The sequence below is a fragment of the Lytechinus pictus genome, chromosome 1 (genome assembly GCF_037042905.1).
Source record: "Lytechinus pictus isolate F3 Inbred chromosome 1, Lp3.0, whole genome shotgun sequence".
In the NCBI taxonomy this organism is placed as follows: Eukaryota; Metazoa; Echinodermata; class Echinoidea; order Temnopleuroida; family Toxopneustidae; genus Lytechinus; species Lytechinus pictus.
This window is the reverse complement of record NC_087245.1, coordinates 39052194-39070474: the sequence shown is the minus strand read 5'-3', so window position 1 is coordinate 39070474 and position 18281 is coordinate 39052194. Positions and strand designations below refer to the sequence as shown.

At 37.8% G+C, this 18281-nt stretch overlaps 1 protein-coding gene across 1 annotated transcript in view; it reads right to left on the bottom strand.

Moving 5' to 3' along the window:
- The window catches only part of LOC129262460 (myosin-IIIb-like), a 71931-nt gene that overhangs the window by 28982 nt on the left and 24668 nt on the right, over positions 1-18281 (bottom strand). Inside the window, exons 15-16 of the mRNA XM_064104619.1 lie at positions 14118-14323; positions 12993-13104 (exon numbers count right to left, since the gene is read on the bottom strand). Coding sequence (XP_063960689.1) covers positions 12993-13104; positions 14118-14323 — 318 coding nt within the window. The remainder of the gene's footprint in view (positions 1-12992; positions 13105-14117; positions 14324-18281) is intronic.

Below are 18281 nucleotides of genomic sequence, written 5' to 3'. Positions count from 1 at the left end.
ATGCGTACTCAACTATTTTATGAGCTTATGCAGGTTCAAGTGTTAATGAAAGAAATAGACAAACGTATAATTAAAGGGTAGACCAACAACAACAACAACAACTAATCAATGAAAAATCTAATAATGAATATCAAAATGATGGTGTCTTAATCACATATTTAAATGTTTAAATAGTTATATTTACTTTCCAGATATTAAAAAGCAATAAGAATATATTGTAAATTCTTTAGATATTCAAAGTATCTTTTATTTCAAAACAGGAAATCAATCAAATGTATAATGATGTATTTTATTAATGCAATTAGTCGTCAATTCCAACTTACAGTAAGTTAATTATTATATAAGCAAACACTGAAAATTTCTTCTAAATCGGATGCTAAATAATGAAAAAGTTTGGAAATTTTAAAGTTTTGATTAATTTACAAAACGTCGTCACACACACTTCCTTTGTTTTGTATCCTACTATACGCAATATGAAATATTTCAATTTTGCAGAGAATCAGATAAATTACAATAGCGGCGATTTTTACCTGTTCATGAAGCAGAATGGTTGCTTTACAATCATGATAAATACAAAAGAAACATCGAGTATTTGAGGTAATTAACTTGCCTTATTTTTGACCGTAGCTAGGCAACATGTTTTGTTAAATTAAAGAAAACTTGTAAAATATCGTATTTTACCTCCAATTTTGATGACTTTCTCACTTTCTCAATGTTATGCTTCTTTGAATTTTCCTTTTATTTTAAATAAACTTGTTCGAATGGACTTGACCACTAATAAATGAAGTTTCCAAGGAAAAAAACGGTAAGAAAATGGGACCAAAGAAAAGTATTTGTGGGTCACTTTTTCTTAAAAGGATAGGTCATAGAATACTGAACGAAACATTAATTTACTGGTGTAAGGAAATGTGTCCTTCTAAACACCGAGAATGACTCATCCATGGCGACAAGTTTACAGTAAGACATCGAAAATATGAACACATGCTACGTCCCACGTAAAGTCCGGTTGCTATGGGAGATCCACAGGTGTGTTTGCTGGGAGGGGGTGGGGGGAAGTATGACGTATCCTCGTCTATATACCTTATAAGGATCGGAAATCGGACCGGTCAACGACAAGGGCATGCACTGACGCAATCAAGACTATTGACAATAATTTGGTGAATGGTCAATTTTTAGTAAATAAAGTCTATTTTTGATCTTTCATTATTCACCCTTCCACATGGTTCGTTTTATTGAAGATAAAACTATTAATTTACTTGCTATTGTAACGTTTCTAATTTTATTAATTTTCCTGTTAAAAAATTACCTAAGAAGAATTTATAAAAAAAAAACAACACTTCTGTGTACCGTTTTATAAAGACTTTTTATAAACAAAAACACAATTTACTATCTACCTATTAGATTTAAGGATCTCGGTAGCTTTAAACTGTTACTGAAAATTTGTAAAAGGAAAGTTTTATGAACGGGCCCTTGGAATTGGAAGGATACAAAGAAAGATTTGAGCTGACCTACCTCTGTCTTAATTCATCAAAGTAATGCACAAATTATTTATTTGTGTTTCGAAGAATCGGAGTAATGTTGGCACAGAGTCTGTTTGGTTAAATGAAGCTATCATACAAAAAAAAAAGATATAAAAATACAATTTCCCTGCATCATGGGTCGACAAGACGGATCTCCTCTGGTTTTCCTATTAGGCTATAACTTTCAAGACAATAAATATTACTTCCACAATCACTAGGTAACAAACGCATATAGACCTCAGCTCCCTTGGCCCTTGTGGTATTCGGAACACCCCCTTACTAGCCTCGACCATCAACTAACCAATTCCTTTTTCTTAAAATAAAGCTTTCAATGATAACTTTATTACATTATGGATATTTATTTTTCCGGGATACTCTAAAAACCTTGGACTTGCCGTTCCAATAATCGAATGACATTTAATGTTCCTGCTTAATTTCCCTTCGCCTTCAAGATGCCTCAAGTAAAGTTTTGGAGAGAAAGTGATCGCAAACAATAAACGTCAAGTCATATACAAGCAGAGTGTGGTTCAGCAGCCGTTTTCTCTTGGGTTTTGACACCTGGCCAAGAATGACCAGCTGTGTTCCATACCATAAAAAAAAAAAAACTTTTGACTTTCCAAGTCCAATAATGATTTCATAAAAGTGTGCTGTTGGTCAACAAAGTATAGGTAGTTTTCGCTTTTACTACGCGGAATCTCTCTACAACGCATCGATTCCTTTGAAAATGCAACTAAAATCACAACGAGGCTTTTGTCGAAAGTTGGTGGAATGGGACAGCAGATGATCCGAAGATTTGCCGCGGAAGAACAATTGCAAATTATGTCGTTGTCCAGAGTCAAGAGATTCCGATGCTGTCTGGTCCATCAACTTTCGACAAAAGCCTCTCAGCTATAATGCGAAAGGTCCGAATTATCTCTTCTCGGGCACATTAATTATTAGGTAACAGCTGAAATATAATATTCGTTCTCAAGTTACTCGAAATTGGACCTATCTTACTTAGAAAGAGCTAAATCCGGGATAATAATTAACATTATCTGGTTAAGCAAGGTCCGCATAGGATGATAAAAGTTTTCGGAACTGAAGTGGCTACCCTGGGTAAATATGATGTCATTATTAATAATATTATTGTTATAGAGACTTTGAAACTGACAAGACAGCTACTTCACCCCTTAAGGTAATCTTCCGACGATTTCATAAGCACTGATTTAAACTAAGTAATATCTCACAATTGCTTTCATTCATTTTTAAATTGATGAGCACTATACATATCACCTAACTATAAACCATTATGGTCAATGAATTGATATCTTTGGTAACTTTGAATATTACAAGCTGCGTTGCCTTTTTGCTACGAAAGAATAGGTCATATGGTAGGTCAAAAATGTGAAATCCTGAAAAGTCAAAACCAATAGTCATTGCGACTCTAAAGATGTCAAACATCAATGGGTGTTTACCGTCTTACAATGCATTTTCATTAAAGTGTACCCCAGTACAGGTTCACAAATAGCATTAGGCCCGACATTATCCACATTTGTTGAAAAATCCTTGCTTCACTGTCTAATTCTTTATTCCATCTATCTAGATAATGATTGTATTCCATGCAGAGACATCGAAATTTGGCAAATTAGGCAACTGTATGTCAGGAAAGAAAAGCAAAAGCATTGTAGTATGCCTAGCAATTGAGTCTTGGAACTCTTGTTGGAATGCTCCCCAGGGAGTGGAGAAGGTGCATACATTGTATGCGGGCATGCAAAGATCCGATGACCGGGGTAATACTATATCTGTAAAGCGCTTAGAGACGTCGTTCCGATGTGTTAAGCGCTATATAAATGCGGAATATTATTATTATTATTATTATTGTACAGATCCATCAATATGAGCCCATATAATTTATTTTCATTGGGAACACATTAGTTCTTTAAGATCTATAGGCAGACGAAACGGTTCCCATATATTTTCACTGGAAACATATAAGTTCTTGAAGATTTATATCAATTACATCCCGACGAAACGTTGAAGAGTCAGTGAATTATAATCTGCAAATATATCAACATATTCATTAAAAAAATAATAACTTTGTTTTTCCGATGTACGTCAGAAAAGCCCCATGACTGTGTACTACAGCCATGACAGCACAATCATCCTCACTGCCCTATGAACAGCATGGTAGTAAAACAATAGCTCATTAATATATTTCCGCAACCATGTCAACAACTATTTATGGAAGGATCATAAAGGGGAGAGGGGTCAAAAGAAGTAGATGATTGTCTTTAGGAGAAACAATAAAAAAAGATAAAGATGGGCAGTGGACGCGGGACATGGGGGGGGTGAGAGTAGAGAAGATGCAAGGGAACGAACAATGACGAAGAAAGGGATACTTGTAACAGCTAAATGAATTAAGGAGGAGAAGAACAACACTAACAAGTAGAAAAGAAACGAAGACAAGAAATATAAGAATAAGAACGTGTGTTCTAATAATGACATTATGCATTTAGTCGGTTCTTGTGCTTTTAAATAAATATATTTATTTACTATAAAGTCTATATTGTTACTTTTAAAGGAAATCATTATCTATCCGGCTAATTCACATGCATAATTTTATTTCTCCACAACTTTTCGGGCCATGTTTAATCATCATGATAGTTAAAAGAAAGACCTGCACAAACTTCATGATCTGAACTGTTCAACATGTTCGATTCATGAAGACTGTGCAGGCCCTGACGAATAAGCTTGATATCATAAGTAAATCATAAATGCCCATCGGCAAAGAAAAATGAACTCGAACACATTCATGCTGACACCGGCAATAGTTTAGGTTCGGAAGAACAAAGCAAGAGGGGAAAATGGGGATTTTCCAAAGCGGGGATGCTTTTGTAGGTCACAATGACAAGAAGGGATTGCTCAACATTTTAAGGAAGGGCATTGGATGGATGGTGTATAGGTGAAGGAGGGGATACTGACAACTGGGAAACTTTGTCCCTATTCACACTCGAAAATTGATCTGTATGTCAGACAATACTGTAAGTTTTTGCATCCCATGGTTTTAATTTTCACTGAGAAGATTCGGATCGACATTGACCAGCTCAAAAGGATGTTTCGTCGAGTCTCGCTCGCCCAAATCCTGTGTGTTGGTGTGCGTTTTAGTCAGGGGTGTGAGTGCGTGGGGTGTGGGGTGACTTAGTACGCGGGTGTGTGTGGAGGGGAGTTCAAGGTATCTAGGAACTCTTCAGTTCTGAAGTACTGGACTTTGACGATCTGAATAGGGTCTCAATAGGCCTACGTGTCCGAGAACAAGAAGGAGGTGCGGTCCCCAGGCGCTGCAAGAACCCGACTGAATCAATCTTGACAAGACTCTAATTCAACCAGGGAATACTTCACGGGTCTCCCACGGTCGGGCGGAAGACTGGATAAAGCAATCCCCAGCAAAAAGAAACTGGGATCCCTCCCGAGAGTAAACTCTACTTTTCCCCTACACCATCCTTCCTTGTATACATGCGCTTCGAAAAATGCAAAGTCAATCGATGGCGTCATCGGCTATTTTTGGCGCCATGCAGTTTGTAAACTATTGAGGGATGCACTTAGCAAAGCGTTATCACAACTAGGTTGGACTAACTCCTCAGTCGTGTCATTCCTCTCTGTAGAGTTCACCGTGAGAGGCACGAATGTGAAATCTCTTGCATTTTGAAACACACCCTCCTGTTTAGGTTTACCCCCCCCCCCCCCCCCGAGTCTTCAAGCAACACGCAATGTCATATTTTTAGCAGATAGATTGTTAACCCGAACTTGAACTACGAGCTAGTTATGGTGGAATAAAGTTTGCATTCGAGAACGAAATGTAGGAATATAAATATATTCAGTTAAGAATGAATACTGATAATAACAACAACAACAATAATAATATTAACAATTATAATAATAACACTAATAACAATAATAATAATAATAAATAAAAGTTACATTTATATAGCGCATTACATTAACATTTCGATGCGCTTTACAATAAGAAATTAATAAACATGTATATAATACTTTACAAAAATCTATAATGGGCATCTATATAGCGTCATCTACCTATAAAATATCATTTCCGAGGCGGATTATCATTATTACCCCGTCTTAAGCTCGAGCTGCCTTCCTGCGATCAGTGCATTCAAGGAATCAGAAGGCATCGGAATAATGCAATTAATCTCAGAGATATCAAGTAACAAAATAATGTTCCTTCCTTTAATTTTCAACTCATTGGCACTTATCAGAAATGTAAAGCAGCTCAATTGAGATCAGTCATGATCACCCGCACGGATATAAGATAAAATGAAGAAACGAAAGTATCATTTGAATCTATATACGTCATTAAAAATTGTATAACATTGCTGGATAATAAGTTTCATTCAAACATTGTGCTCTGCAGATGTGATAAATTTTTAAAGGAAACAAGATATTTAGTTTAGAAATCACTTAAAAACGAATAACGCTCAAATTCAAAACCAGATGTCATAATCGAATTTCCCTGCATTTCTGGCAAGCGCAATAATAAGAAGCAACATTTACCAGATTGCCAAATGTATTCATGCTGTATTTTGCATTAATTGGACCAATGTGACAAATTATATTATAAGTACAAATGTAGGACACTTCATGCGTCATCAATCTAAATTGAATAATGAACAAAGGACGGCAATTTTTACATTAGAATAAATAATAGACCACAATACTTGCATATAAAACGCATTTTTTGGCAAGAAAGCAGAAAAAGGGTTCGGTTATCAAAAAGACTACACTGCAAAAACTCTGGTGTTAATTTAACACCAGCCCGGAATCTATATATGTCCACACCAGAGAAGTGTTAAACAACACCTGTTTCGTTTTGGTCTAACACCAGATAGGTGTTTATACAACACCAATTAGTATCAAAACAGCATCGGTTTGATTCCAAACTGGTGTTGTTTCGATACTTCTCTGGTGTGGACATATAGATTCCAGGCTGGTGTTAAAATCAAAACCGGAGTTTTTGCAGTGTAGTACATAGAAAAGGGACCCCGTGACCCCAAAAGTTTCAAGAACCAAGAAAGGGGAGAAGAAAAGAAAGAAAAGAAAGGAAAATGGGTGAAGTATACTATTTTCTGAATATTATGTTAAGATCAAGAACATTAACTAAAAACCAGAGTTTAAATCGCTATGATAACTATAATCTCTTCAAGAAAAGCACTACATAAAGAATTGATTTTTTTCAGAATACAAATAGTTTACTAACAACCAAAAACAACCAACAGATAATACAACCAGAATACTAAATATAAAAAAAACAAAAAATAGGAGGAAATGATAACGAATTTCATAATAGTCCCTTTATTGACCCGTGCAGTCAATAAGTTCGGTAGTTCGGACCAATCAGGCCAGGAGAGGAACTTTATTTCTGGAAACATAAATCAGATTTTCCTTCTTGTATCCGCCAATAATTTTGAACAAAATCAATCATCTTTAATCTTAAAACACGATCAATATTAAGGTCCCCAGATTTCCGAGCCGACAACAGATAATACACGAAGCAAAGGTACGGTGGAACTTTGAATACTGCACCTTTCTAAATATTTCTTTATTTTGACGAAACGCCGAGATCCGTGGACTTGATGGCCTAAAGATCGAAGATTAATGAACAATGGCAGTTGGACATTGATGTATAGCGACCAATCTCCTTTTTATATGACAAAATCAATATAAAAAAAACAGTTATCGCATATATTTTGAGGCATATTCATGTTAAATTAATTTGAAAAAAAAACCATTAAAGACATTTTAAGCTAAATTTTACATGAAGTGCGAATAAAGTTATCTGATTTGCACCCCCCCCCCCCCCCGTCGATAAACGAACCCACTGAGAGAGCAGATAACAGGGAGGCTAATTTTGTACTAAAACACATAGATGTGGTATCTGAACACAAAACAGGTTCATCTGCTTGGGGCAACAAAAGTATTGGATAAATGACTTTGATGTAAAGAAAATTGATGGTACAGAGAACATGCGAGGGAGTACAAGTACCTCCATTTTAACACGAGGGACTTTTCAAGTTGCGCGTTAGTATGATATAATAGTCTTCTTTATGCTCAAGACATACAAGTTGGTGGAGTAAAGCAACAGAAGACCTATATAGAGCATGCTAAAAAATCGACTACTGTTGCCCGACGTATCAACTCCTCTTGATGACGACGTCATCCCTGGAACTCCGCCGAAAAAGTGATAAAGCTCCAGGAGTCCAGGTACGTCTATATTGTTTCTTCTGTATAGGCATGCTAGTGGTTTACTTTGGTAAAATAATGAAGATAAATTTGCATGAAATAGTGAGTAAAAAAGTTGGGTCGTAATAATCTTCATAGAAGTGCAAGCCATAATATGTAATAACATTTCTATTATGAAATGGATTGGAGTGATTTTTGATCTCTAACATTTATTCGTCATCCTATAGCAGACGTGTTGAAGGTCGAACGAGATAAAAAGGCGGGAAATCAGGGATGGAAGGCTGAACAAAGTTGACTCACTATGGTATCCTTCATGAGCTGATCATGAAGGAGATAAGAGACATTCGAGAAACAGCTTTTGTCGGGTGAAACGAGCAAGAGAATTTTGAGGGATTAGACCATAATTGGATATACCTTTTTTCAGAACATTGTGCTCTAGTTCAAGGAAAGTCGATCGTGTAGTCTCGTGGTAAGAGCACTTGACTCGTGATAGTGAGGTTATGATTTCGAATCCCTGCTCGTCCAATATCTAAAAAGTCCCGGGCGTAATTTCTATCGTCTTTAAAGTCAGCCAGTATGCTGACTGCTAAACTTAGACGCAAAATTATTCCTATGTAATATTGATTATTATAGCAGCCTGGCGTTGATGCGTCGTAAGCAGCTTTGCCAAGTTTCTACGGGTACGGAGTTACTTCAACAGAAATGTTGGTAAAATCTTTCACTTATGTGAGGAATAGAAACATGTTGTTTCAACCGCGTAAAACAAAAGCCTTATTCTTCTACAATTGGAAGTGCAGTTAAATCTACATTTCCATTATGATGGATGTCAAGAAAAGCTGATAATTTGACAGGCCCGGAGGACAATTCAAAATATTTGGGGTCGTCATTGTGTATCTGACTCTCGATATTTTTTATCTCCATTTTGAATGATAACCTGTTTCTTTTTATGGTAACTCCCGTAGGAACTCGGCAGGTCAGCTGATGTTGGTAAACGCCAAGCTGGTGGAAAACCAATTACCTAGAAAACATTTTGTATCTACAGTTTAATCAGTCATAGTGAATGACCTTATAGACGACAGATATTACTCTCGGGCCACTTAAAGTGGAGGCAATGGCAGAGTCTGGATTCAAACTCACAACCTTACGATTATGAGTCAAATGATCTAACCACTAGACCACACGACCCGACACGACACGACCTACAATGCCAAAGATCATCATTATCGTTTGGCATGTTATATGATGGCGTCACTATGTGTATGCAATTTTCAGTTTACCACAAATACCATGGGAACAGCTAGGGTATCTCAGTCAATCAAAGCCATAGTTTTCACTGTAGTTCTTGGTCCACTGTAATAATTCCCAGTCTCTCAAGATCCGACAATATATGATATAGGGCCATGCATGCACCATGATGGTGGTTCTTCAGATGAGTGGGTGGTGGATCGTATCACATATCCTGGTGCTATGAGAAAAACACAACTGGATGCAGTGGTCAACAAAGCAAAAGGCACAAGGTAACCACTAGACCAAGAATCCTAGGTCTGATGACATCCCAAGATAAGGACCAGGTCAGACTCAACATGTGGGCGTCACATGTCTCAGCCTCCAGGATGTCCCTGGCCGAACTTGGATCTGGACCAAATTATTACGGCTATAACGAGATACCCTCTCCTATACCAGATTGTGCTTCTCTTTTGGAACTCAACTTTCCGCCAAGACAGATCCAGGGCTTGATTAAGAGCCATAAGTAGACCATTGAACCTATTCAAATGAGGAACACGTGATGAAAACAAGAGGATGTCTATCGCCTTGGATGCATTCCAAGATGTACAGCCGTTTTTATTAATCACTGTTATCATCATGATTAAAATCACGGTGAGGAGACGCTCATTAGTCCCATCAAATTCAAACTGTGTTTGTTTCTTCAGTGGGGGAAGATTCGGGAGTCTTGATAATAGACAAGTATCCTGCTGGAGCTGCTAAGCGGCGACTGGACTAGGCGGTGTAGGAAACACGAATTCATAGACGAACACAAATTGCTGTATGCCCTGTGGAATAATTCAGTCATCAAGTTTGATTCGGTTGAATTCAAATATCCTGGCTCAGGATTCGAGATGATATCATTTAAACTCTGAATTCAATGTACTTTTTTGCGAGAGATATTCCTATGGCAAAATCGAGTGCATCGTTAGAAAAATTGATATCTTCTTCTTAGCCCTACCTCTTTTACGAGATCCTTGTTGTATAAACTATAGGCATTTCATAACTCAGTGAGAAACACAATATCAAAGCGATAAAGACTGTAGAACAAAGTCGAAGTGTGATTTTTCAAGACTTTATTAATTTATTGCCATTACACATTTAAATCATGATGTTTGCAACATCAACAGACAACTAGCCTTCAGAGAGTCAGTGGGAGATGGGAGAAATATCCGGCGCGTGTTATTGCGCGCGTGTGTGTGAGTGGGTGAGCGTGGGTGTGTTTATAAATCGATCAAATTATGTGCGTGTATATATCTGTGTGTCTTTGTCCTTTGAGACCAAGAAGGGACTAATTTATCCATACTGTGCTGCACTCGATCCAGGTAAGGTGAATGGGTACCCGGCAGGATTAATTCCTTGAATAAACGGGCACTGAAAAGCAGCTCGAGCCAAAGCTGGGGTAATGATAATATAATGCGCCTCGGAATAGATTGTTTCTAGATAGATGGCGTTATACAAATGCCTATTATTATCATCATCATCATTATTATTATTATTATTAAGGTGTAAATAGGGTATGCGTGTGAAGGGGAGAAGCGCAGTATAGTCACCTAGGGACGTTATGGGTATTGGAAATGAAATAAAGAAGCACAAATCCATACACCGCATTTAATTCTTGAAGTGGGTAAATGATGAATCAGTGGATATCTTCTGAAGAATATCCCATGGATGACGGCAAAATGATGGCCCATAATTGTGACGTCACGTCGCGTACAGCAGGTGAGAGACGGACAGTATCGTGAGGACACTGACACCATAGCAACTTACTGGCGGCAAGGAAGTGTCGCCTTGGCTATACACAGCATGGATGTTTTTCATTCCTAAAACTTGATGACCGCCTGGGAAGTTGTCATTAAGTCGAACATCCCAGGTCTTTTCGAGGAATGCGAATGACCGATTTAGATCAATGTTTGCGTTTCTGATGTGACTAGTCATGGCCCATGACCACAAACACGTTTCGCTTGATGAAATCGTGTCATCGACTCAAACACTGATCCTGCCGATCGCCGTCGGAGCGCTCCCGGGAGAGAGTTCCCTCTTGTAGGCCTACAAGACAACGGTCTAGTATTTTGTTTTTCCGATGGCTAGAAGCATGCAGTGTTAACATGCAACTAAACCCGAACACTAAGAGACACTTCTAAAAATAATCTGGGTATTTTATTCCTAGACAGAGAATCTGAGATTTGAAAAAAAATATGGATGGTAACGACGTGATCTTACTGGACATTTCTTAAAGAATAAAATAAAAGAATCGATTTCACTTTTATCTTCATCCTCGATCTGCACATGACTAATTCATGTATCAGTTGGACAATATGTATACATACATATATATACATATAATATACATTAAACACAGAAACTTTTCCCAACATTAAAATAGTGGTGCCAGTCATCGAGCTAAAGTCAGATATCTTTTCAGTCAACAAGTAGAGAGGGAATAAGAAAAAATAATATATAAAACATTGACATTTTTTTCAAAGACTCATGTTTATTTTCATGACGTTTACTTTTCTGTAAAACCAATATTGAAACGTCAATGCATTTTTTATTTAACACACACACACCCTCATATACCCACCCACACCCACACTGCCTCTCTCGCCGACGCACGCACAAACACATACATCCGATAGCCAGTCTGTCGAGGACCATGTTTTCTCTTAGCTTGGGCAAACCCAAACCTATACAAGCGCCCGAGCACCCACACCTCACACAAACAGACGCAATTCAGTAAATCCCCCATTACTGCCAATAAAGTGTGAAGATGTCTCCGGCATTACGTTTGCATAGCTGGGCCCCGTCTTACAAAGAGTTGCGATTGATCCGACCAATCGCAACTATGGAAAGCCAGCAACGTCGACATCTAAAATTACACGTTTGTTCAAAATATTTTCTAGAAATGATATATATTCCATACATTCACTGTTTTCTTGACAGTTCAGTATGCTTCTCTTTGTTTTCAAAGGACATTGAGGAACTTTCCTAAAGAAAAATTATGACATCGATGGATTTCCATATACTTGAGATTGATCGGATCAATCATAAATCTTTGTAAGACGGGGCCCAGAAATGCCTCAAGAATGATTTACACGGTCATAGCAACCATGACAACAGAACTATCTGGACACGAAGATGGTGGCGAGATAAATTCGAGGGTACATCCTTCCATGCAGTCATCATGCCCATACAAAGAACTGGAAGAGCTAAATCAGGACTTTCTTTTAGTCCATGTCTTAAGAAAATGACTGAGGATGCATAAGATGATTGTAATCATAATTGAGTTAAAGAGTTGATGATTCCTTATAGAAATTTATTTCCCGGCCTTCACCTTGACAATCGGTATGTCTCCGATTTTCTATCATTGCTTTTCTGATCTTTCTCCTTTCAAATGATTGTACAAGCTGTACCATATCATTTTGAAAACATCTTCACAAAAAATTTATTTGAAAAGAATGACCTTGAAGATGGGTAGGTTGATTGGTCAATTGGATCGTTGATTTTTTTTACCAGAATTTTACAAAAGCATGAATGTTGATTTGATTAAAGGAGATGAGTATCGTATATTTTACATCCTCTCATAGAAACATTGTAGTAAGGACCTATAAAAAGGGGGGCATTAGTAAATAGATCAACGGAATAATTTCTCTACCAACTGACTTTCCAGTCCTTTACAACTTTACACTAAATACAAACTGAGGTGTTAAAACTTAACACGAGTTGGTGTCCCTCAAGGACTACACCTTGAGGTGTTAACATTATACCGTGAAGTTACAACATAACACCAAACAGTGTTTAAGTAACAACCAAAACCGTTGTTATAACATCCATTGGTGTTGGTGTTGAGATTTAACACCGAAGTAAATGACTGGTGTAGTCTTATATGTACACCATTCAACACCTTAGCTTTGCGGTGTATTGTCCTTTGCACTTGTCAAAGGTGTAAACAAATTGAAAAGGGCAAACACTTACTTTTGTTTTTCCTATGTGGTAGTTGGTGCAACCTGCAGCCTCCAAGATTTGTTTGCACTTCTTGGGATGCGGATCGATGTCTGCTGTCATCGGGAAACCAATGAACTTGTACCTAACCGAGAAAATATTGGGCATGATACAGATATATGATCTCAACAGTTGAAGTAATAAAGTTATGTTTAAAAAAAAAATTATATTTACACACTTGTTCGAGATCCGTTTTAAAGGATACCAAATATAGCTGTATTTAAACAAACTTTAAATAAAATTGGTTGGTTGGGTTGGTTGGTTGGTTGGGTGGGTGGGTTGGTTGGGCGGGTGGGTTGGTGGGTGGATTGGTTTGGTTGGGGGGTGGTTGGGTGATTGGTTGGTTGGTTGGTGGGTGGGTGGGTGGGTGGATGGGTTGGTTGGTGGGTTGGTTGGTTGGGTGGGGTGGGTTGGTTTGGTTGGGGGGTGGTTGGGTGATTGGTTGGTTGGTTGGTGGGTGGGTTGGTGGGTTGGTTGGGTGGGTTGGTGGGTGGGTTAGGTGGGTTGGTGGGTTAGTTGGTTGGGTGGGTTGGTGGGTTGGTTTGGTTGGGGGGTGGTTGGGTGATTGGTTGGTTGGTTGGTTGGTTGGTTGGTGGGTGGGTTGGTTGGTTAGTGGGTGGGTTGGTTGGTTGGTTGGGTGGGTTGGTGGGTGGGTTGGTTTGGTTTGGTTGGGGGGTGGTTGGGTGAGTGGTTGGTTGGTTCGTTGGTGGGTGGGTGGGTTGGTTGGTTGGTGGGTTGGTTGGGTGGGTTGGTGGGTGGGTGGGTGGGGTGGGTTGGTTGGTTGTTCGATTGATTCAGAGTTTGATTGATTGATCGATCGATTGATTACTACATTTTGTTTTGAAATCCAAAACAGTGAAAGCGATATAAACCAATACCTCTAGCACACTTGCGGGATGCAATTTGAGTTTTTACTGCCAAACGAGATATAGGCCTAATAGGTTTTGTCTGACAGTGACTTTGAATTGATTGATTGATATAATATTGCAGTCAAATTAAATTAATGTAATGTTAGCATTACTGTCGTACATGTTTTTTTTTTTATAACAATTTATTGAATGGATAATTCATCTGTAAACACCCAAATAGTCGTCATACCGATGTTGAAAATCCGGGAACAGAAGCCGTGTCGGGTATCCGCTCTTTCGGATCCGGATAGTCTCGAGCACGCCTGTGTACCGAAGCTGTCGAAGAACCAACTCGTGGTCGAACTGGTTGTGTCGGCTGAACGAGTTCGGTTTAATACAGCGGATGAATTGTGCGTCGGCCGAGAGAAGCTTTTCCATCAAATTCGTCAACGAATCCTGAAATTACGCAACACAAACATGACAAAGGTTAGAAGTTAGGACATAATCACGAAATGTAGGCTTTTTCATTCCTTAGTGACTTAACATTAGCATCAGCATGTCTACATAGAAAAAAAATGTTCTTCATGAATTTCATACTACTGCGAAAAACTATGAATAGCTGGTGATTTTCGAGGACTGGAAATAGAATAAATCTCTTTGGTAATCAATTTGAAATACATTACATAAACTCTGTGATGATTGAAATCGATGGTGAATAGATGTAACTGACTTAAAGTGTACTAATGATGCGTCGCTGTCAAAGTCAAAACTAATATTAGCATTTGCCCAAAAAAAAGTTGCTCTACATGTATATCTATATTCGGTTACTGCTATGATTATGTCTAGATTGAAATGTCACGGCTTATTATGGTTATTAATATAAGACAATTATACGCAGCCGCTAATTCCATATAACATACACTTTTTATGATTATGCGCACGCATGCCCAAATTCTGGTGTTATGAAATTTGTTAACAGAATAGAGTTTGTTGACCGATATCCCTGATTCGAAGAAAGGAAGGACATACCTCGGACAATCACCTTTACATTCTGCGTAAACAACATGATATAATATTCATCTTCTGGTTGCCCGTCGCTTTGTAGGGCATTCGAGGTGAGAGAAAAATTATGTACCCAAGAAGAATGACAAGTTCGATGCTAACCGAATCAATACAAAGTAGTGGCAACTAGAAATTGTTGATCAGTATTCAGAAAGGGGGTCGTAAAAAGATGTTGATTCTTACACTTAAAAAATAGTAAGTTAGTTTGAATTCTAGTGTAGGTTTGGCACGTATGAATGCAGACAATAAGAGGCAGCTATATGACAAAATGGTATGGCAAAGGAATCGTGACGAATCAGGGTGGTGTCTATAATGAAAAATGAAAATTTTATAAGATTCAATGGGCGTTATTTTCTTTGAAAATACAAAGATGTAAGCTCTCTTTTCACGTTTTCAAGTTCCAGTTTTTAGTCTAGTGCCATTATGAGCTCCATTGTCCCAACATAATTAGGACAATTATTTTCGCTGGCGAGGATAACCAAAAGGGGCGTCAACTCTCGAAGATTATTAATTCAACGACGAAAAACACAAGCACTGCTTGCATGGTTGTCAACAAAACGGTATTTGTTTATTACCCACGATTAAGAAATCAATCCCTAACTTCCGATATTTGGACATTTTCAAACAACTGTCGACTTTCGTTTCACGTTGTTTACTTCCTCAAAACGATAGACGTTAGGCCAGAGTCACGTGATCATAGAGAAATGGCACGGTCACATTGGGTGAAACCGAATTCAGACCTATCGAATCTATTGTGTTATTACCAATGACATACTAGCGGTCGGTTTGGAGTCGGTTTCGTAGGTGTGACTGCACAAGCATTAACTTGAAAATGCCCCGATGATATTCACCCATAGTCATCCCCTATCCGAAGCAATTCCAAACCAACAGGAAACAATCGAATCCCTTTAATTGAGGTCACCAATTAATCCCCCTCCTTCCCTTACAGGGGCGGATCCAGCTTTTTATAAAGGGGGGGGTTGGGGTGGTATGCGAGGGAGCGTAGCGACCGAGTCCAAGCGAGCGGAGCGAGCGAGGGGGGAGGGTGTGGGAGGGGGGTGTCCCCCCTCCCACAGTAGGGACAATTTTTGAAAATCTGTGTGTGAAAATGGCGTTTTCTTGCATCTAATAATAATAATAATAATAATAATAATAATAAATGAAGTAAATACATAGAAATAGAATAAAATAAAATTACAAGTTTAAAAAAAAAGATAAGATTTAAACAAATGGTCCCCGGATTTTTTTTTTTTTTTGGGGGGGGTTGCAACCCCCCCAACCCCCCCTCTAGATCCGCTTCTGCCTTACCTTTCCTTGGAAATCACAGGTTAGCCTGTGTTGTGATACGCTTTCCGATTGACAAAGTTCACAATGAATTGTTTCATTTTAAATGTTTTGAAAAAATATGATCAGGGGCCCGTATAACACAAAGCTTAGCAATCATCGTAAAACAATTTTACGATTGATTGCAATGATTACGATGTACAATCAATTGTGAAAATCAAGCGTACGATTGATCATAAACCTTTGTGTTACGGGACCCAGATGATGTTCAATCTCATCGGAATTACACTGTTGTGCAGAGATGATGACGAAGAGACAAGTCCGGAGACTCGTTGCACAGAGAGTTGCATTTACACGCAATTTAAAAAAATCAAGCACATGTCCCTAGGCCACGCATTTCAATGGTTGAAAAGAAAGTTGTGTTTGATCGCAAATCTTTATGCGATGGACCCCTGGGACACGTCTTACAAAGAGTTGCGATTGATCCGATCAATCATAACTATGGACGGCCAGCAACGTCAACATATATTATGCATGTTTGTTCAAAATATTTTCTAGCTATGATGTATATTCATGCATTCATTGTTTTCTTGAAAATTCACTGCACTCTTTGCATACAAAGGACATTGTGCAAATTTTTCGTAGAAATAAATTATGACACTGATGGATTTCCATAGAGTTACGATTGATTGGATCAATCGTAACTCTTTGTAAGACGGACCCCTGATGTTACGCAGGGGCGGCGCCATTGTAGTTTAACTAATCGGGGCAAGTCGACTCACCGGTATTCTCCGCTCCAGTGCCATGAGCATTACATAGCTATACGACCAAGACCACTCTTTAAAACATTTCTTTTCTTTCTTCATTAGTTTTTCTTCGATTTTTCTTTTTTCCTCTTTCTTTTTTCGCTCCTTATAGAGGACGTTCGCCCCCTGTGTCTCACCTGGGTCCGGTGACACAAAGGTTAGCGAAAGCTTGATTTTCACGATTGATTGTACATGAAAGTCAATGCAATCAATCGCAAAGATATTCTTATATGATGATTGCTAAACTTTGTGTTATAGAAACCTGATGTTATTTAAGACAATTCCATACAAGAACTGTTATCAAATGAAGATGAAGAAATGAAGATTCCAATGTTAATATCATTTAAAGTATACATTATCCAATTGCAATTATTAATGCATCAATGATTATAGTTACCTTTGCAATTATTAATGAGTATACATTTTGACCATACTATTTTAACCATGTTCATATTTCTATTCCACAATATTTGCGCTTATTAACCATTATTAATTTCAATGCTATGTATTCCCTTTTTAATGTATTGATTCACTTTAATTTATATGTAAATGCATCACAATTCGGCTTGGCCGTCATGATGTATGAATTTTATCAAATAAACCATTTATCTATCTATCTATCTACCTATCTATCTATCTATCTATCTATCTATCTATATACCTACCTACCTATCTATCTATATACATATCTATCTATCTATCTACCTATCTACCTATCTATCTATCTATATATATACCTACATATCTATCTATCTATATACCTATCTATCTATTTATCTATCTATCTACCTCTCTATCTATCTATCTATATCAGTGACTATATACCGGACTTTCTTTCCTACGTTACGAAGAGTAGATTGAACATGACTGTCAAAAAAAGTATGGTAAGTTCACTGTTGTTTCTCTAAGTTCAATTCTTTGAAAATTTATTACTATTTGGCCGAGTGCCGTAGATCCTACTCGATACAAACCGCACTAATTTCACTTTAAATTGGCGTCCATTCAAACCCAATTATCACCGTGACTTTAAAAGGGGTATAATTATGACACCGATCATAGGCTTCAGAGAACTGATTGATATTATGGCATGAACGAACAGATCTCTTCAATCGAATTATTTATTTTCAAAGAAACTGGTAATAAATAGATATCACAACTGCCAAACTTGTGAAATGATAATTCCATAATGTGAAGGGGTTGGTTACAAAAAATGGTGCTTGCCTGAATAGCGAGAAGAGAATTTCATGAATATAAAAGTATTT